At 48.4% G+C, this 20,557-nt stretch overlaps 1 protein-coding gene across 1 annotated transcript; it reads right to left on the bottom strand.

Annotated features, from left to right (window-relative positions):
• Positions 1 to 3,098: 3,098 nt before the first annotated feature.
• nhsl1a (NHS-like 1a) lies at positions 3,099 to 10,457 on the bottom strand. The gene is made up of 6 exons (XM_069674966.1): positions 10,253 to 10,457; positions 9,824 to 9,955; positions 9,298 to 9,668; positions 4,825 to 9,202; positions 4,232 to 4,319; positions 3,099 to 3,801 (listed from the first exon to the last, which is right to left on the bottom strand). Exons 1-6 carry the CDS (start codon positions 10,449 to 10,451, stop codon positions 3,099 to 3,101), a joined length of 5,871 nt encoding a protein of 1,956 aa, XP_069531067.1. The 5' UTR covers positions 10,452 to 10,457.
• Between the last annotated feature and the right edge of the window lie 10,100 nt (positions 10,458 to 20,557).

The following is a 20,557-nucleotide window of genomic DNA, read 5'->3' as shown; positions in this document are numbered from 1 at the left end:
CTGGAGCAGCCGTGAGCCGGCGTCCTCAGACGTCTCGTTGGGTCTGATGTGGTGTGGGAGCAGAAGCTCAATGCACTGATCAGTGTAAAAACAAGATGGCCGCCAGCTTTGCTGAGTCATTCTTCAGAGACAAAAGTGGCCATCGTACATCTCACCCGGTCAGACTCTCAGGTGTGAAATATAAGGTGTTAGATTTGTAAACAAACTAGCACAGCTAAGCTAACACGCGGCTAACCAGCAGCTACCTGTCTGAGCACATTGGGGCTGTGTGTAATGAAACGGTTTACAGCATAATAACTAGCTCACCTATGGAGAGGACGGTTTTGTTCTAATGTCGTTGTCCCCAGACGGACGTCTTTTTTTCATTCCACTTCCTGTTTGAAGATCGTGTTCGTTTTTAAACTCATCAGGTACGACTAATCCCGAAGAGCGAGGAGAAGGTGAAAATGCATCACAGCCAGCAGAGCAGGAGAGATGAGAGAACGTGGCGGCACCGAGTGAGCAGAGAGAACAGACAAACAAAGCTCTGATGCTTTTGGCTGAAAAACCTCGGAGACTTCTTAATGACTCAGGTTAAACACACACTCACAGGCGGGGTGAAAGGTCAGGCCGGGTCGTGGTAAACTATGTGTTCATGAAGTCTCGGAGACCCTGGAGACATCTGATCTGAAACATTGCAGCTCTAAATCTGTCCCTGGTTCAAACTGTTTTCTTTGCTGCACAAAACGATCGTTCTGTTCCGATCTGACACCAAGCTAACCACCGTGCAGCCGCTCTGTCTTCGCCCGCCAGCCTCAAACATACAGAGACTCGTGTCACGCTGCTCGGAGTTCAGAGGGAAAAACATCGGAACAATGACGGCCACTTGATATTTTGTTGTTCCTCCAGGCTGCTTCACGCTCACAACAAGGATGTGTGTGTGACACAAACACACACACACACACAGACATACACAGCTGCAAGCTGTTCACGTGTTGCTTCGGATATCTCAATTAGAAGGCTCTCTGGTTCATGAGAGTTCATTCAAGAGAAAGAGCAAACACAAAACTAATCTGAGAGGAGATCACTCTGATTCATAAAAACATTCAGAGGATAAACAAGGACGTAAGGGACGACCTGGGAGCATCCAGAGAACCTCTCGCTCCACCGAGGGAACTCTGAACCCCGAAAACATTCAGATCTGAAGATCCTCTGACTCCCTGCACTTCATCTAAATGCCTCCTGAACCTGGAATCAGAGATGTCCATGAATCTGTAGAACCTCTTCAGGAACTTCCAGGATCCTCTCAAGAACCTTGTTAACCTTATTAAAGCTTCCAAAGGACCATTGGACTAAATCTTCAACACTTGAAGAACTTTTGAACTCTCAGGAACTTTGAACTGAACCTCACACACTTCTGGAAATCCCTAAGGACTTGGATTGTGCTGAAGAATTACTCATCGTCTTTAACCTTCAAAACGTTGCTAGAACTCTGCAGAACCTCCTCAGATGTCTCTTGAACGCTGTCGAGGATCCTTGAAATGAACGCCTCAGACCCTCTCGAGGATCTGAGGAACGTCTCAGAGAACGTCTCACCTCGTAGGAGAGCCCTGCAGACAGGCAGCACTTCAGCTTCACTGCAGGGTTCAGCCTAGATTGATCCACAGCACCTCACAGTGGTCAGAGATAGAAACTGCAGCCTGTTGTTGATGTGTTTGTTTACAACCCTTTCAAAATAAAAGGAATAAAAAGAATGACTCGTAGTTTCAGATTAAGTTGATCCTTTATTTATCCACCTGCTCATAAACACACAGTTTCCTTTCTTTACATTAAATGTTTCCTGCTTCATGACGTCCATCTTTCTCCTCCTGCTCCGCTCGTACTCTTTTATTCAAACACTCTCAGTCTCGCTCCATGACTCCAGTTTTCCAGATAAAAAGCATTTCATGGTTTATACAGTAAATCTGATCCTCTTACTTTCACAGAGACTATTATGTTTATAAATTCAACGTTACGTAATCTTTCTGACTCTTATGTCTTCTTACTGTCTGCTACTCAGAGAGAGAGACACAGCAGCAGCAGCAGCAGAAAGAACACTATAACAGGATGAGATGAGACAGGCTTATTTACAGGACAAACTACGTCTCTTATTTAATGCAGTTTCAGCTTATAGCTGGTGATAACGTAGAAAATGGGACTATTACACCTGTACAGGTAAAAACACCTCCAGTGGAACAGCTCTGCGCTACTTCAATGACAGCAGAAAAGGAGGGAATTATAAATGTTTGCACGTTGATTTAATGAATGACGTCGTTAAAGTCTTCATGTGAGCGACGGTGGGACCGCTCACGGCTGTGCGGTGAGCGCGGCGAGCGCGGTCACGATGCTTCCCTCCTTCTCTCACAACGTTTGAATAAATCTTTTATTATGTCTTTTTCATACATGCTCCAAGATCATTTATTAAGATGCCACAACATGAAAACCTTCGGGGAAAGCTCGAAAGTACAGAAGCTTAAACATTATCATCACAATACTATATTAATATTAATTATAATATTTGTATTATTTACTCTGTAATCTCAAGAAAACGTCTCAGATTTAAATGATAAACAGTTTCATGTCCTCGCTAAATCGTCATACTTTAAAACAACTCCTTTGAGTAACAAGAGGAATATAAACGCATGTCCAGTGTCCGTGCAGGAAGTATAAAAAGACATTAAATAAGACAGAAATGTTAGAAAATCGTTCCTTAACTTTAACAATATTAACTCGAGGTGATCACAGAACAGTTATTGTGTTAATGCAACAAGTTCTTACTCATGAGACAAACATGAGGAGTAAACCCACATGTCCTTCCCAGGCTTCTGTAGTTCATTGTTGCTACTAGACGCACGTCCTTTGTCGTAGCGCTGCAAAGTGTGCTTCAGTACATTCAGGTCAGCCGCTTCAGGTGAGTCCAGTCCAGCTCCGGTCAGTTTGCAGAGGCAGTGCGACGTGCTCGTGTCATTTACATTTCTTAGTGATCGATTTAGATCTGAGTTCGAGGCGAAGCATCGCCGAGATACTTTACATCTACTTCCTGTCAAATCCCAGCTGCAGCTCTTAAATTGGATCGTCCATCATGAAAGCTCGACCAACCTCTGGCTCGATTCTCCTTCACTTCCTGGAGACTCCACGAAAACCTCGTCGTCTTCCTCTTCTTCCTCCTCACTTTCTTCCTCAAAGATGGCGGTCATTGGGGCGGCATAGAGGCGGCAACGAGCGGCAAAGCGTCGACTGGAGGAGCAGGGAGGAGTGCGAGAGCGAGGGCGCAGGGAGGAGGAGGAGAGGAAGTAAAAGGGAGAGGAGGAGGAGGAGTTGACAAGGAGTTGATTTTGGCTCCATGTGAGCATCAGGGAGAAGTTCTGACTGCACGGAGACGTTGGAGACACAGGTACGTCCAGAGTCAGGTGGGTATTGATATCACATGTGTCCGAGGTAAAGGACGAGCTCGTGGGTTTGATATTTGCTTCGTCCGGTGGCGGTGGAGGTGGTGGGGGCAGTGACATCACACCCCGGAGGTCGCCTGTGGTTGAAGCAGCAACGACTCGAAGCCGCTCGACAGCCGAGATTCGAGAGGAAGATTCAGACCGACTACCCTTCCTCAGCAAGAGAGCCTTAAAGCTCTCGCTTCTCGCTGATCTTTGACCTCTGAAGGCCGCAGGTCTCGTCGGACGGGGCAGGGGGTCGGTGGGGGAGACCGGAGGGGACGAGGAGGAAGAGGAAGAAGAGATGTGATGTCTGTCTTCTGAACCCCTTCTTCCTAGCATCTTTCTCTTAGACCTGAGACAAACAGAAAAAGAGCAGTAACACTCAAGCTGTGTTCTGTAAGGAGATCGTCTGAAGGTGTGATGACACCAAAAGGTTTGACAAATCCTGAGCAAGGCACTCACGAGCCTGCTCCCTCACCAAACACTACGGGGGACGAAGGGATTCTATGTCAGGGAAGGGACAGCAATGATTTGAAGTAAGGTGGTAATCTATGTAGTTAAAGCTAACCAGGGTCGAACAACTAAACTCGATCTACTTCACACTCTGAGATCAGTCTCAAGCTTTACCTGCAGCCAAACCCTGCCTATCAGGGCGTTCATGCTGTGCCTTCCCATACTGCACTGCTCCCCAGAGGCAGAGGAGGAATCAAGCAGACACGTGAGGATGTGAACGATGGATGATAGAGTCAAAGTGTGTGCGGTGTTTGTTTGTGTGTTCCTACCTGTGGATGACAGCAAACAGATCATCTGTGGTTCGTGGTCGACTGGAGACAAACATCTGATCTGCTGAAACTCTGACGAACAGATCAGCTGAAACAAAGAGACACAGAGAATGTATAGTCCCATCCCTTTGGTAACCCAGAGTTAGAAAACTAACAGTATGCTGTAACAGAGGCTCTTATTCAGCAGCTCTCTGACTGAACCAGGTCATACACTGTGCCTCACACTGCCTTACACGAGCAGCAACTAGGCCTGCATTACATACAAAACCTACAATAAGTCTAACTCCATTGTCTTTACTGGGTAGTATGTATACTGTCTGTCCAAAATCTAAGGTGCCAATACTCTGTAAGGGTACTAACCCTAACCCTAACCCTAGCTCGACTGGAAGTTACAGGTAATCGAGTAAACCTGATGTTGACTCGAGCCTTACTTTGGGATGATTCCTCCACAGACTGCTCTCAGCCTAAATCAACCAATTCTGCAAACTAAAGTTAAAGTGGAATCTCCTTTGCTAGCTCTGGAGCCTTAAGTCGCAGACTGCACCCGGTATGTCTAAAGACTTAAAAAGGAGGTTTCAGTAAACCCAACCTACCATCTGGAGGCCCTCCAGGCTCGTTCACCCCCCTCCTCCTGTTGGCTCCGTCCCTGGGCCTCTCTTTGCCTTCGTCTTCCTCTGGTTCCTGTATAAGTAGCTCTGGAAGAGACAACTCCCCCCGCAGGCTGTCAGTGGACAGTGCACCTGTGAGGGAGTACTTGTTGTGGCCAATCAGAGCACAGGCGGTTTCAGAGTCACGACTGACTCGATCACGTACTTTTGTCATCCTCTCTCTCGTTTGCATTTGTCTCTCCTCTGCCACCTCGCGTTCATCTCCAGATGAGGATGAGGACGAAGTCGATGATGATGATGATGACGACGATGAAGAGGGGGAGGGCTCCGTTGTTGATGACATGATCAGCAGTTGCCTGCCTGCCCTTCTCTTTCTCCTCTTTCTTGCTTTGTCTTTTTTTCTTGTGGATGTGTTGGATGACATCATTGTTGTCTTTATCCCCCTGTCTTCCACCCTCACCTTCTCGTCTTCATCTTCATCTTCAGCCAGCGAGGACCTCATCATCCTCTGGTGAAACGGTTTTTCTTCATTCTTATGAAGTCTTGTCCTGATTTTTGCAGCATAATAAGGATCTGCTGCTCCAGTTTGGGTGCCCCCCATTTGGGAAGAAGTAGGTCCATGGGCTCTTGAGTTCACTAAGATGCTACAGGTCTCCGAGGTTCCCCAGGTTCTGGATTTACCAAAGTTCTCCAAAGTACTTGTTATTGCATCCGTGGTGTCAGGAGCCACTTTGTTGCTGCGAGTATCTGCAGTGCCCATGATCCCCGAGGGGCCATAGTTCCCATAGATGCCCATGGTCCCTAAGGTGCTTCTGGTCTGCATGTTGTCCCAAGTTCCTGAAGTACCCATGGGACCACTGAAGGCATTTTCAGGCCCTGTCATATCCACTGTCCCTTGAGTGCCACTGGTCCCAGTGGTGCTCCGAGCTTGTGAAATACCAGTGATATCCAGGGAGCCATGGGACCCAGAGGTTCTTTTGGGTGCCTTCCCTGTACTTTTAGATGGAGAGAGTTGTTTTGATGTTTTGGGCGAGCTCAAGGCAAGATCTGGCTTCTTGTTCAAAATCAGGGGTTTTTGCCTCTGAGGGGAACTGGCAGGCGAGTCAGCAGATGGTGTGTCTAAAGGCCAACCCGCAGCATTCACTGAGTGTGCAGCTATATTTGCGTGGGTCACTGACTTGTCTGGAGTTGGAATTTTGTCAACAGTGGTGTGTGACAAATGCTTTGGTGAGGGTGCACTGTGGGCGGTTTGATGTGTTTTCGAAGGTGTAATGATTGAATCAGTCGGAAGCTGTGATTGGTTGTTGAGACCAGGAAAAGTTGCTGTTATTTGTCCACTGCTATTCCACCCACCTGGTCCTCTTCTGGCTTCAGGGGAAGCCATGAGACTCAGAATGCAAAGGTCAGGCTTCTTTGGCAGGACCGGCTTCTCTGGGGAGCGGAGCTTCTTTGGGCTTCCCGACTGAAGGATCATAGTAGTCTGTTTTAAATCACTATATACTGTGGACGCTCCATCAGCTGCATTGTGATTTAGCATTTCTGGATTCTGCTTGTCATTTATCTCTGCATCGGTTTTGTTTTCTGACTGAAGTGTTGTACTTCCTCCATGAGATGCTTGTTTTGTTCCAGAGAGGGTCCAGTACGAACAATCGGTTTGCCAAACATCCTCAGTGTTTTCTTGTCTCTTTGCAGGCTCAGGCAACTTATCATCTACTAAACTTCTTTGTTGTTTCAAAGACATGCTTTGAAGTATTGGGTTGTACAAGTTTTCATCAGCATACGACATTTTAACCCAGGGACCATCCGGACTGGAGAGGAGATTGTTTTCTGGTATAGCACACATGTCGGATTCTTCCTTCTCTTCTTTTTTGTCATTTTGTTCTTGAGGTGTTTCACCATCGGCCAACTTAGCCCCAAAACTTCTCTGCTTAACTTGGCTAGCATCCATGCCTTGACGTCTCTGAAGATTAGCATAAGATGACTCCTTGTTGGGTGTCCTCTCGTCACTGTTGGTTAGGTTGTAGTAATCCTGATCTGATTTGCATCCAGTCTGCTTTGCGTCCACGTTGGCCTGGCTATAAAGGCTAGCTTTATCCTTTAAAGAAGTAGTGTTGTTAGAATCACCTAGATCACAGACACCATGTTGTGATCTGGTTCCAACTGACGCAACATCAATGATTACCTGGCTATCAATTTTAGCATTAGCCAACACAGCGCTGTCAGGATGATCTTCTTTGCCTGGTAAGACCTGGATGGTGTTAGCATGGTCAGCATCAGCTGACACTGTGTCAGTTTTGCTTTGTAGTGTTACAGCAGCCGATGCGGCATTGGCTCGCATGCTGTCAGTAAACAGGCCTTCCTGGTTCTTGACTGAGCGAAGCTTTACGCCTTGCAATGCTTGGGCAGTGACCAGTGGGCTGGGGGGTGTGGCCACTTTATCAAAGCGGTTTGGGAACTTAGGGAGGGAGACGGGGGGTGCAGGGGATGTTGGTAGAGTCGGCAGAGGAGGAGGAGGTGGAGGAGGAGGAACGTCAGCAATTGGAAATTCTGAGATTTCTGAACTGATCGGAAGGGGAGACAGTGGACGAGGAGGCTGGGAATTTGGGGAAGATGGGAAGTAGGTTGATGGTGACATTGATGACAGCAGAGCATGATGGGAGGTTTGCCTGACAGCATAGGAGTAAGGAGGAGGAGGAGGCCGAGAAGAAATAGGAGGAAGAGGAGGAGGAGTTGGGAGGGATGAAGGTGGGAGAGGAGGAGGAGGTGGAGGGGGTGGGGGAGGGGGAGGAGTAAGAGATGAAGGTGGAGGAGAAGGAGCAGCGGAGAGGTTGATGAAACAAGGGGGAGCATGCAGGGAGGGCTGTGGAAGGGGAGGGGGAGGTGGAGGTGTCGCACGAATTGGGGAGTAGAAGACCGGAGGCAAAGGAGATGAACATACTGGTAGAGGAGGAGCAGGAGGTGGAGCAGGGAGATGAGGATGCTTGGCAGAGGAGTCTGAAGATGTGCAAGAGGAGAGGGAGGAAGTAGATGAAAATGAAGAGGAGAGGGAGGAGAACAGTGAAGACTTCCTCTCTGGCACGGGTGGTTTTGGCCGCCCTTCGCCCTGAGATCTCATCCTGGGCAGGGAGGAGACGGCAGGGGGCAGAGGGAAGGAGGACGGGCGTAAAGCGGAGAAGGGGGAGTTCGGAGTGTGGGAGAAAGCTCCAGGGCTTGCTGTGAGAGGGGAGGATGGAGAGAGGGGGGAAGACACAGGAGTGCCAGGAGTGGGGGTGTTAGACTGGCTGGAGTAGCCACTGGAGGGAGAAGCGAGGCGATGCAGCCCAGCCACTGAGGAAGCAGCTGGTTGGGAGTTTAGAGTCAATGTCAGTGCCACCTCCTCTGAGCCTGGAGACCCAGGGGGGAACTCATGGGCATTGGACTGGCTAGGGCTTGGCGGAATTTGCTCAGAAGGAGGATACTCAATGGAGGCTGCCCCCTGGCAGTCTGGGATTAATGGTTCAAAGGTTGTGACTGTCCCACAGTTAAGCCCACTCTGGCGTCTTTTAGTGTTGCTCCGAGGCACCCAGGGATCATGGAAGGTCTGGGGAGATGAGGTTGACGACCGCTTGTGCTCCAGGCGGGGGCTCCGCTCCAGACGGGGACTGCAGGAGGAGCGGGGGGGTTTGCTACGACCCGGGCGGCGCCGCAGAGAGTCTGAGCGCAATGGCGGAGCAGGGGGACGCTTGGACTTACGGAGAGAAATGCTGCGGGTGGAGCTGCGAGAGTAGGAGGAGGAAGTGCTGGACTTCCTTTTGTCACGGTTTAGTGAGGGAGAGGTCATTTTCTCTGAACACACAGAGTTGCTGTCAGTGTGAGAGGGTGAAGAGCGACCAGAGGAGAGCAGGGGATCACAGCTCCAACCTTCCCCAGAAACAAATCTCATCTCCTGGGTGATCCCATTCCAGTCACCTCCACTCCGGCTGCTTTGGACACTGGAGCTGGGGGAGAGGGCCAGGTAGCTCTGAGTCTCTCCATTGTAGGAGCCACTATTGTAGGAGTATTCAGAGTCCTGCTGGGTAGCAGTCAGGTCATCCAGAGCCGGGTAGCTAAACTGAGACTCTGAATGTGCGATAGAGGAAGAAGAGCGGTAGTGGGAGGAGGAAGGGGAGGTGTGATGATGGAAAGCCTCATTCAGGGGCTTTTCACCTGGGTAAGACCACTCTGACTGCAGGGTACGTTTTGGGGTGCTTGGGAGGGACGAGGTAAGGGGGGAGGAAGGATAGGAGGAGGAGGAAGAGGAAGGAGACAGGGGGATGACTCGGGCAGTTGGGTCAAAGGGCAGCAGGGGCTGTAGGTCACTGGGGAAGCCTTGTAGTTCCTGTGACTGGAGAAGGAAACAGGAAGGAAATAGACGAGAAAGAATGTTATTTTTTGTGTTTAGTTGAGTAACTTGTGACTTGTGATTTCTGTTAAACTGACCTGGGAGCAAGAGGAGGAGGCACTGAGTGTCCTGTAGGAGATACTGTTACAGCTGGCCTGGGAGTTTAGAGAAGAGTTGGTTGCCAGGCGTGGGAGGCTGTGAAACTCTGAGGAGGATGAGCAGTAGGAGGCTGTGTGGTCTTGATGTGTACTGACAGGTGGAGAGGAGGTAAGGGAGGCCATGAGGCTGGACATCCCTTCTCCTCTTGGGGCTCGGATCCTCCTTGCTAACGACTGCCCCTTCTCTCCGACCTCTCGCCTCTCACTCGCTTCCATTTCCTCCTCTTGGTGTGCAGAGGTGCAGGAGGGGGATGCAGGTCGACCCACAGTAGAGAACTGACCAGGAAGAACCGAGGAGACTACAGGCGAGCCTGGAGAACCACATGTAGAGAATAGTGGAAGGAAGAAGAATTGCTTTTAATACAAGAGATGTATTTGAATTGAGCGATGGAGTTCTGCAAGACGTGACATGAAGGCGAGGTGAATTGATTGATTGAATGTGGTGATGAATGAGCGAAGCCTATACCCTGCTTCCGGCCAGCACCTTCAGGTATCCCAGTAACTGTCTTCCGTCGGCCCAGGTTACGGCTTCGTCGGGGTGCCGAGTCAGTGGTGGAAGCCACTCTTCGGAAACTCGCCTGGCGATCAAAACTCTCTCCTGGAGTGGGTGCATTTATGAAAACACAGCAAGTAAAAATTAGAAACTCACGGCTCAAGTCTCAAGTCTGAGTCGAGTCAAGCTAAATTCATGTCCTTAGTCCAAGTTGAGTTTCTAATCTACATAAAGTATCAAGTTTAGCTGAGAGTCGAGGCTCAGGTCGAGCTTCTGGGATAGAAGTCGGTGTAACACACAAATAACTGAGCTTCAAGTCAAGATTCTGAGCTGAGTCTTGAATCTCTTACTTCAGGAGTGAGTCAAATCAAAGGGTTAAGGGTCCTTACAATAAGACTCTACCTGTTATATTGATAGGGACTATATCAGCTCCGACTGCATCCGCCTGCTGCCTCATCTTCTCCTCTGGTGTTGGAAGCCTGGAAGTCGGCTCGATCTCCATGTCCACCGTTGGCTCGTAGGCGGGGGCAAAGAGATCCCAAGAGGAGGTGCCGTGGACGGGGTTGAGGACCAGCGGAGTCATGGGTCGCATGTTGTTCATGATAACCCTTTCATCTTCATCTGAGAACGCTGAGGACTGAGAGCACAAAGACAGTGAGCATGTGTCTAACTCAACCTGTAAGAATCATTCCTCAACCCAGGTGAGTCCAGGCTAACTCACTGATGGATCTGAGCTTTTACAGCAAGTTAAAGTATGCTGTGGTTTAACGCGGGACTTTCAGACTTCATGGAGTGAAACCAAAGAATTCAAGTCGAGGTTAGATTTGTATCTTTGGTTTCAACACTCAGATTATTGTTAAATCATGATGGGTCTAATTCAGCCTGGAGGAACATCATCTCAGCTGAGTCAGGTTTACGGTGGATGAGTCACAGCCCTGCAGAGTTTGTTTTTACACGGTGGAGGTCAGAGTTTGACCCCATTTTAATCTGCTGTAACTGCAGTAGGGTCAAGATTTACCAGGTGGCATTGGATTAAGCCCAACTACATTAACTTCAACACTGGCAGAGTGTGACTGAGCCATGCAGGGTTGAGTCTAAGCCCTGTGAACTGTCAGTCAGGTCTAACCACATTGGAGTCAGGTTTAGCGACAGTACAATCATAACTAAGACCAGTTAGTCTGGACTAACATCAGAGTCGAGATTAAACCCAGTCTGAGGACAGTTTGGTCTTCCCTGATTCAAGTCAAACACCACGAGCAGCTCATGTCTCCTGATGTAGAGGCTCGTCTCCGTCAGTGGAACATATTTATATGAACTACATGCTACTTTAGTTATAATCTCTGTACAGTGAAATGTAACTACTGTAGTCAGGTGTGGTGTGACTACGACTGTGAGTCTACTTCCTTCTAGTCTAGTCTACTTTAGTCTACCTCTACCCACCTTTCTCCTCCACACTGAACACTTGAAACAAACTGCAAAGCAAGACTGAGAGAGTAAGTCCACAAACGTGGACCTCTGAGAGGAGAGAGGAGAGCAGGGAGGATAAGAAGAGGCGTGAGAAACAGACACAAGCGTGAAGCATCAGTTCATGAGAAAGGTATCATCCTGCTGACACGTCGAGTCTGTTCGGCCCGGGACTAAAACTGAAACTTTATTCTCAACATTTCAACATCTTCTTGTTTTGTCCCTTTTTGCCTCCCGTAGAAAGAAGAGACACCAAACAGCAGAGTGGTGTCATGCACCTGGTTAAACATCACACATCATCATAGTGTGCTCTGCTGCAGTCTGTGCAGACTCATTCATATTCATGAGGCGACACTGTATCCATAGACATATCCTCTGTGTGTGTGTGTGTGTGTGTGTGTGTCACTAACCATCTTCCTGCTTTTGTCCTTCCAGCGTCTGCGGGTTGTGCTGCCTTCTGATTGGTTGAGCCCAGAAGAGGACGGACTCGGTGGGCAGGGCTGACAGCTGCTGGGTCGACCATGCTGAGTCAGCCCGTTACATGCTACACACACACACACACACACACACACACACACACACACACACACACACACACACACCATACGAGTCACTTAAGATGATCATATAAGAATCATAACCGAACAAACTCTCTGATTCTTTTGATTCCGGTGTGTTTAAGTGAATCTGCAGTAAATCAACAGATCACCTGTAAAGGTGTCATTTCATGATGCTGACTCGTGTTAATCAATCAATACATCGAGTTTAAATCCAGCCGGGATCAATACATGAAACGTGAAGGGAGGTCCTTTGTCTGTGAAATGGGGCGGGGGGCGACATGTAGCACTGCAGCTGCTGTGATGCAGTCTGCAGTGTGTGTGTGTGTGTGTGTGTGTGTGTGTGTGTGTGTGTGTGCTGCAGACAGACCCCTGCAGCAGTCTGCTCAGTAGGTGTTCAATAAGAGCTAAAATCACCAAAATAAGAGCTTTTAAATGAGATAGATGATCAATAAAAACCTGATCAGTGCAGCAGCAGAGGCTGCAGTAAACCCACAACAGTCTGATTCACCGCAGAGTCCTCGGCATGCAGGCGCATTTCAAAATAAAATACATGAAGTTACTGTCTTATTATTATTATTATGATGATGATGATGATGATGATGATGATGAATGCATCAGTGAGTTCAACACGTTCATGTCTGCAGAGCTGGAGCTCGTGTTAAACACATCACGCTGGTAGTTTGTGGATTTGTCCCTCAGACATGAAAACGTCTGAATAAAATAATCTGAAGAGACTAAATGTGCAGCATGAGTTATGTTTGATTCTAATCAATAGGTAGGTGTGATTTTCTGTGTGTGTGTGTGTTTGTGTGTGTGTCTCCGTTGACCTCTGACCTTGCAGATCATCTGCGCTGCCTGATCGTCTTTTTCCAGGGATGAAGAGCAGACCCTGCTGGGACTTCTGGGTAGTGTAGTGAACAGACCACTTTCTGTCGCCGTCCCCTGCTGCAGAGAGAGAGAGAGAGAGAGAGAGAGAGAGAGAGGGAGAGGGATATAGAGAGAGGGAGAGAGAGAGAGAGAGAGAGAGAGAGAGAGAGAGAGAGAGGAAGAGCGAGGGAGAGGGAGGGAGAGAGGGAGAGAGAGAGAGAGAGAGAGGGATGAGTGTGTGTTTAATCTTGTTTCAGCAGATTCGCTCACACACACACACAAAGAGAGAGAGAGGGAAACAGTGATGATCAGTGTTGCAGCACTCAGCACTCCTCAAGGTGACCTCACAGACACACAAAGCCACGGGGCTTTTATTGTGAAGGGGCAGCAGACGGTGGTATTTCGTGGACAGATGTGTGGACAGATGTGAGGTTCAGGAGTTTGCTGCAGTTCAGAGGGAAAACTTTCCGACATGTAGTGATTCAGCTGATCGGGAGCGTTTGCCTCCACACACAGGAAATCATCTGTCATCATGAACGACGCGCTGACATGATGAACTCATTCATTCACACGTCGTCAGATTTCATCCTGACGTCATTCTGCCAACAGAGCGGTTAAAACCAGCTCCGCCTTCACCACAGATAATAAAAACACTTTAAATAGTTAATTTATGCACAACATAATCAATCAAACGCTCTGAATATTGTCCCTTCCTATCACCACTACCTGTAGTTCTGGTTCTTCTGTAGTTTTAAAGGTTAGCATTGAGCGTAGCAGAGATTTCACTGATGCCTTCCTCTGGTTATTAATCTAAACACTTCCTCTCCTGATCGGCCCTTAAAGGAGCCGTGTGGACAGGGACATCTAGTGGTGAGGCAGAAGACTGCAGCCAGCTGACGTCTTCTGCCCTCACCTGCTGTTTGGTTTGTCCTTCCTGAGCTACTGTAGAAACATGGAGGCAGAAACACCTGAAGAACACCTGTGTTGAGATGATTGTCTCTCGGCAGCATCAGGAAACAATCACATGTATTTATAATAATATATCTGCAACAGAGAAAATAAATCTAAATTAATTAATATATTGTGCTTCTTACTAAATATTTCTGCATCCAGTTACTGCAAACACGCTCATTTACTGCAGCTGATCGTCAAAGCACACCATCAGTGAACCTGAGTGACTGCATCGGAACAAAGTCCTGCAGTACGTGAGGTGTTTCTATCGGTCACTGAGAAGTGATGATGTCCTTGAGGAGGTCTCCAGGTGCTCAGAGCGTCTAAGGTGCTAAAAAGGACCTACAGTGGTTCTTTAGGAGGCCTAAGGGGTCAGTGAGAACGACAGGAGGTTATTCAGGAGGCTCAAACCGGCCTGATGAGCTAAAGAGGGTCCCTGAAGGGGGGCTGTGGGTGCTTGAGAAGTACAGCGGGCCAAAAGGTTCTGATGGTCCCTGGGGTCATTTAGAGGGGTCAGTGGATCCTTGAGAAGGTTTACTGGTTGTCCGATTAGATGCTTTGGTTTGTTCAGATGCAGGTAAACGCTAAGAGGTTCCAGGGTTCCTCGAGAACTACCAGAGGTTCAAGCTGTAGGAGGTCCCCGGGTCCCTGATAAGGTGCCAGGTGTACTAAAGGAGCCTACGTTGTCACAGCAGGAGGTCCCCGGGTCCCTGATAAGGTGCCAGGTGTACTAAAGGAGCCTACGTTGTCACAGCAGGAGGTCCCCGGGTCCTTGATAAGGTGCCAGGTGTACTAAAGGAGCCTACGTTGTCACAGCAGGAGGTCCCCGGGTCCCTGATAAGGTGCCAGGTGTACTAAAGGAGCCTACGTTGTCACAGCAGGAGGTCCCCGGGTCCCTGATAAGGTGCCAGGTGTACTAAAGGAGCCTACGTTGTCACAGCAGGAGGTCCCCGGGTCCTTGATAAGGTGCCAGGTGTACTAAAGGAGCCTACGTTGTCACAGCAGGAGGTCCCCGGGTCCCTGATAAGGTGCCAGGTGTACTAAAGGAGCCTACGTTGTCACAGCAGGAGGTCCCCGGGTCCTTGATAAGGTGCCACAGAAGCCTTGAACATTCCTTGAGAAGGCCCAGTGACCCCTGAGGTGGCTCGGCAGGTGTTTGAAGAAGCTGAAATGGTCCTTGATGAGGGTCTTGGGGTCACTGAGGGGGTTAGAAGGTCCTTGAACAGAGTCCTTTGGTAAGCTGTTTGTAATGTTGCTATGGTAACCTGCAGTTAAGCTCACCTGGAGCTCTGATTCAAAGATGCTGAAGCTGTTAACCTGAACATGACAGCCAATCGGAGAGCTGCATTTAATGAGGTCAACTAATCTCTCTCTCTCTCTCTTCACAAACACACATGATGCTCGCTCGCTCGCCCGACGGCTCGGATGTAAAACCATCATCACAGACATGAACATGAACGCGACGCACACACTCACCTCTGGTCCTGTTGAGATATTTGAGGACGGATTTGATCGCCGCTCCGATCAGAACCATGACGACGCCACGCAGACACACACACACACAAACACACACACACAGACACACACACTGGTGAGGCTGCAGCAGACGGAGCAGCAGCCGAAATGCAGCTCAACTCGCTGCAACGCCGCTCTCCTCCCACCTCCTCTCTCTCTCTCCTCCCACCTCCTCTCTCTCTCCCACGTCCTCTCTCTATCTCTCCCGCCTCCCTCTCTTTATCGCACTCGCCCCCTCTCTCTCTTTCTTTCTTTCAGACACACACACGCCACGCTGGCAGGAAGCCAGCACACGTGTGTGTCCTTTATGTGTGTCACCAGGTGATGAAGGTTACCCCCAAATACTGCATTAGCACACACACACATTCACGCACACACACACACACACACACAGGAGGCTTTGTAGATAAAGGGAGATGAAGAAAGAGAATTCAAAGTGTGTGTGTGTGTGTGTGTGTGTGTGTGTGTGTGTGTGTCAGATATGACGCTGTTCATCTTTCATTCTCTTTGTTCCTGATTTTCTATCTTTGTGAGGACCAAACGTGGGGACATTTAATCAAAGCGAGGACGTTTTCGGTCTCTGGAGTCGCGCAGTGGTTCCATAGATCCTTGGGAAGAACCACACGTCTCCAAGGACCTATCAGGGGCTGTCTGTGGAGGTACCCAAGGTCCTGGGGGCGGTTTAAATTACCAATGAGGAGGTGCACAGGTGCAGGAGGGGAAGTGCTTATGAAGGTCCCTAAAGATCATCCTTACATAGTCTGAGGAAGAGCCAAGGAACCTTCAGAAGGTTCCTGGCGTTGTTGAGAAGGTAACGTGTTTTGGTCCTTCAGCAGGTGCTTTTGGGAGGAGACGTTCTGGGGGTCCTTGAAGAGGATCCTTCATTCTCTGAGGTGGTTTCAAAGGTCTGTGTTAAGGTACCAGAGGTCCTTCAGAAGGTCAAAGGAGTGCATAAGAAGTCACAGGTCATTTGAGGGTATCCCAATGGTTCCTGAGGGGGTGCCGTGGATCGAAGAACTTCTCTAGAACATCATCTGACGGTCAGGTAGGAGAACCCTGGAGATCCTTTAAGAGACTCAAAGTTCCTTTTATCCTAAGATCACTTAAAGAAGCTCCAGGAGTCTTGTGGAGGAGTTCCTGGGGGAGAGTTGCATGGTCCTCCAGGAGGACTTATGGGGGTCCATAAAGAGCGTCCTTCAGTCTTTGAGGTGGTTTAAGATTCATACGGTACCAGAGGTCCTTGAGGAGACCTAAACAGATATAGTTCTTGATAAGCTCAACTTGGTCTTAAATAAGTTTTACTGGTTGTTGAGAAGTACAAGACATTTGTATGCAATGGTTCAGGGGGAGATGCTCAGGGTCCTTGTTGGGGTTTCAGAGGTCCTTAGGGGGTTAGGGTTAGTGAGTGAGTCTGAATTAAACTTAGGGAGAGCATCCTTCTCACAGTAAGGTTCAAGGGGTTTGTGAGAAGTGCCAGAGGTCTGAGAGAAACAAACAGTGCTTGAAGGGGTGCGATGAGTCATTAAGAAGAGTCATTAACTATGTGTCCTTTAGGTCAGGTAGGTATGTGATTAAACAGGAAGTGATGGAACACAAGACCAGGAGCAACATCACCACAGAGGAAAATGAAAACCCTTCTGGAGCATGGTCCAAGAGACGGGGCCTTCTTTAGGGACTCCTGGATCACAAGGGGTCATAGGTCATACAGAGATACCTGAGTCTTCCTATTTAATTTGTTGGCAACAGGAGCTGGAGTTTAAGATCACCTCCATCACAAATTGGGACAGTTCCAGTTCGTAAGTGTGCCAACTATCTGGGCCACTGGAGCAGCTAATTACTTGTGTCTTCATGCCTGACAGCCTGACAGCCTGTCCGTCTGTCGTCACTTCCCCACTGTTTTAATTAATTCCATTAATTAGACGGTAAGTAGGCCACGCTATCATTATGTCACAGTGGGTATATATATATATAGCTAATATGTTAATTCTGAATGTTGTGCTCTGCTGTCCAATCAGAGGACATCACCTTATGACATCATGGTTCAAAATCAAACCTGGCCCGATCAATACAAAGCCCTAATCCTCATGTGAACCAGTCAAAGACGCGTGGGTGACGCCAGCACACGAAGCTAACACGTAGCACATGAAGCTAACAGGTAGCAGCTGCTGCATGGTAAAGCCAGTACATCTGTTATTACAGGAATTATCCATTAGCGTAGCGTATGGAGCAGCAGCTAATCCCTGCTCACACCCACACACAGGAGATTATACACACAGGGGAGGTAATTAAGGCAGAGCATGCAGAGAGTGTGTTTTGTTTGTGTGTGAGTGTTAAAGGGTGTCTTTATCTGAGGGTAATATCTACTGGAGCTGTGATACATTATTGATGAGACACTAACACACTGTGTGAGAGAGGCAGAGAGCAGCTCGGTTACGGTTCTGATTATTATTAAAGAAACCTTTTCCACCACTGATCCTTTGACTTGTAAAGGCAGGTAAAGCACAGGTGCAGCTTATAAAACAGACTAACATCATTAATGTCCTGCTGTGACAAATATAAATGTCTAGCAGAACCATTTAGAAGAAGACAAACCAAATCCAGGAGAACTAGACCATTCAGACATGAATCCTTCAGGTCCAAACTGAGCCAGATACGGCAGGACAACATCCAGGACGTGTCCAAACTACAAGAGAGAAAGAACCCAACTACAGCGAGGACCATTCAGGACCAAAGCTGGAAACAAAACATGGACAGGACCAAACATGACCAAAGTGTTAGCTGGTACCAGTCAGGACCAAAGCAAGGCAAACCAGACTAAACAGGTCCAATCAGGCTATCTGGGACCATTCAGAACCAAAGATAACCAAAGATGGACCCACTGAGGACCAAACAAAGGCAAAGTAGGTAAGCTGGGACATTCAGGACCAAAGCCAGGCGTACCAGCTGGGTCCCTTTAAGACCCAGGTCTAACAAGGCTAGCTGAGAACAGCTAGCGCGGACACTCAGAACCAGGAAGAACACATTAAAGGTGACCAGAAACATTCAAGATTATTCAAAGCGGATGAAAACTAGCTGGAACATTAGCAGTAGATGCAGCCATGATGACCAGATTTAATGACCAAGCTGTTCTAAAATTTGGCACCAGGACTCATTCAGGGCTCAACAGTTCCTTTCAGGCTACTTGGAACCATCAGGACCACAGCGAGCCAAAGCAGGTTTGCTGGGATCACGATGGACAAAAACAGAGTCTGGGATCTACTGATTATTTAATGCAACACAGAACTAACCAGGCTAGCTACTTCCATGTTTCTGAATGGCCCATAAAGGGACCATATCAGACCAACACCACCAGTGGACCAAGTACTGTAAGGGTTCTAGTAGCACTCTATGAAGACAGTCCACACAAACATGTACCCACCACCCAGAATTCCTAGCAGTACCTTTACGTAGGAGGGGTGTGGTTTGCGTGGCTTCCCGCCCGTAGCTCCTCCCTCGGCGCAGTCTGAAGCAGAAGAAGCCTGTCTTGCGCCTTCTGCTGGGCTTATAGCGATACTGCGGAGGCACCTCCGGCTCTCTAAAGGGGTGTGGGGCGCTGAGAGGGTAAGGGACGGGCAGGGTGTAGCCGGGACGGGGCTCCGGGGTGGGGGGGCCTGAACTTGTTCGGTACCGCTGGGTAAGGACTGGGCAGACGGGGCGCTGCAGCTGCAGGGGTTGGGGGTTGGGTTTCCCATAAGGTTCTGGAGCAAGGAATAGTTTCCCATGGGCCTCCGGGGGGAAAGAAGGGTGGACATGGGGCCGCGGTGGGAGGTGCTGACGGAGATACCAGGGGCTGTGGCCTGGATACTGCAGGTGAGATGGGAGGGACTTTTTGTCACCTGTGGTTGTCCCTGGCCGGCCGGCACCACTTGCACTCAAGATGGCACCATGGTGCTGATGGATTTTGGCGCTGAGAAGGCGCCGACGTAGGCTGCCCTCCGTCTTGGGCTGCAGGGCGGCCATCTTGCGGGGCAGAAGTTCGTCTCGCTCTTCATCGGGACCTGTGTTCCAGCAGCGTGACGCCACGCCAGGCTCCGCCCCCTCACCACCCAGACACTCCACATACGAAATCATCCTGTTGTGATGGCTTGTTGTTTGGCTCCGCCCTCAGGACAGATCAGGGACGATGAATATGACTATTTGCTCGTTAACCATCTTTTCACAATAAAAGCCCGAGAGAACTTCCAAGCCTTCATCATAAAAGCCCCCCAAGCTCAGCTCTTCCTTTAACTGTCTGTCCTCTTAAACTTAACGGTACAGGAACACTGTTCAGTGTGCCCTTCACAGTAAAAGCTCTTGAAAATGAATGTTTAAAAAGCCTCGAGTCCTTTTAGAAAAAACTCAGTGATTCTTTTGTTAAAAGGACATTTTTGTTTTTACAACACAATAAAATTAAACACTTCTCGTCACAATCTAACATGGCTTCAAAATTATTACTCAAAATGTCATTTTTCACAATAAAAGTCCTTCAGTGTAACTGAACACGTGTTGTCCTTTAACAAAGTCTAAAGACCAACAGAAAGCCTTCACAGTCTTAAAAAAAGACCAAAATGTTTCACAATAAAAGCTCAGTATCTCACAGCAGAGGAGACCTCACATTTGTCTTCAAACGTCCACATCACCGAAGGTTTTTCAGTCATCCATGATTAAAACTTGAGCAGCTCCATGTGACCCGTTCCTTCACAATAAAACTCCACAGATACGACCACCAATAGCAAAGACAAACGCTCCACAAACGCTAACGCTCCAAAAACACGTCAACAGTAAACTCGATACTTCTTCTTCTAAGTGTTGACGGAGTGTGGCCGTGTTTCCTCTCCTCTCTCCGTCTCTAATCTTCTAACAGGGATTATCCAGGTCTGCAGATGGCCTGTGGGAGACAGGTGTTTACCTCAACACACCACATGTTGCTTGATTCTGTATTTCTGTGTCGAACTGGTTCATTGTAGGTTTGGATCAGAGACGACATAAGGTCAACTATAAACAAAGTGTCTCTTCACCTTTTGATCTGGAATCAGCTCGTGTCATTTCATCGTCTAATTTACCTGCTAATGAAGCACGAAGAGAGAGCACTCACAGGGTGTTGGTCTGTGTTACTGAGCGTCTTATTTATTTGTTTATTTGTTTATTTGTTTATTTGATTATTTGATTAGGACAAAGCGCTCTATCAAACATCAGTACAAAATACACAGGAAGTAAACATGCTAATTTATATCAATAACAGGCAACAGAAACATTACAGGTGACATTAAACAGATGAAGGTAAAAGTGATCTTAAGTGGATAGCGTCATCTCCCAGGTCTGATCTGGCTGC

This window comes from Semicossyphus pulcher, unplaced genomic scaffold (genome assembly GCF_022749685.1).
Source record: "Semicossyphus pulcher isolate SPU_LCO1_2020_fin unplaced genomic scaffold, fSemPul1.0.p SCAF_24, whole genome shotgun sequence".
NCBI classification, from domain to species: domain Eukaryota; kingdom Metazoa; phylum Chordata; class Actinopteri; order Labriformes; family Labridae; genus Semicossyphus; species Semicossyphus pulcher.
Note: the sequence above shows the minus strand (reverse complement) of the source record. Positions and strands in the feature narration are given on the sequence as shown.

Bases quoted from the DNA above. Each gene is read 5' to 3' on its own strand.
- nhsl1a (XM_069674966.1), bottom strand. From the start codon at position 10,451: ATGAACAACATGCGACCCATGACTCCGCTGGTCCTCAACCCCGTCCAC. The intron at 9,956-10,252 runs GTAGAGTCTTAT...CACCCACTCCAG, and splicing joins AGTCCCTATCAATATAACAG to GAGAGAGTTTTGATCGCCAG. The intron at 4,320-4,824 runs GTAGGTTGGGTT...TCTTTGTTTCAG, and splicing joins GCCTGGAGGGCCTCCAGATG to CTGATCTGTTCGTCAGAGTT.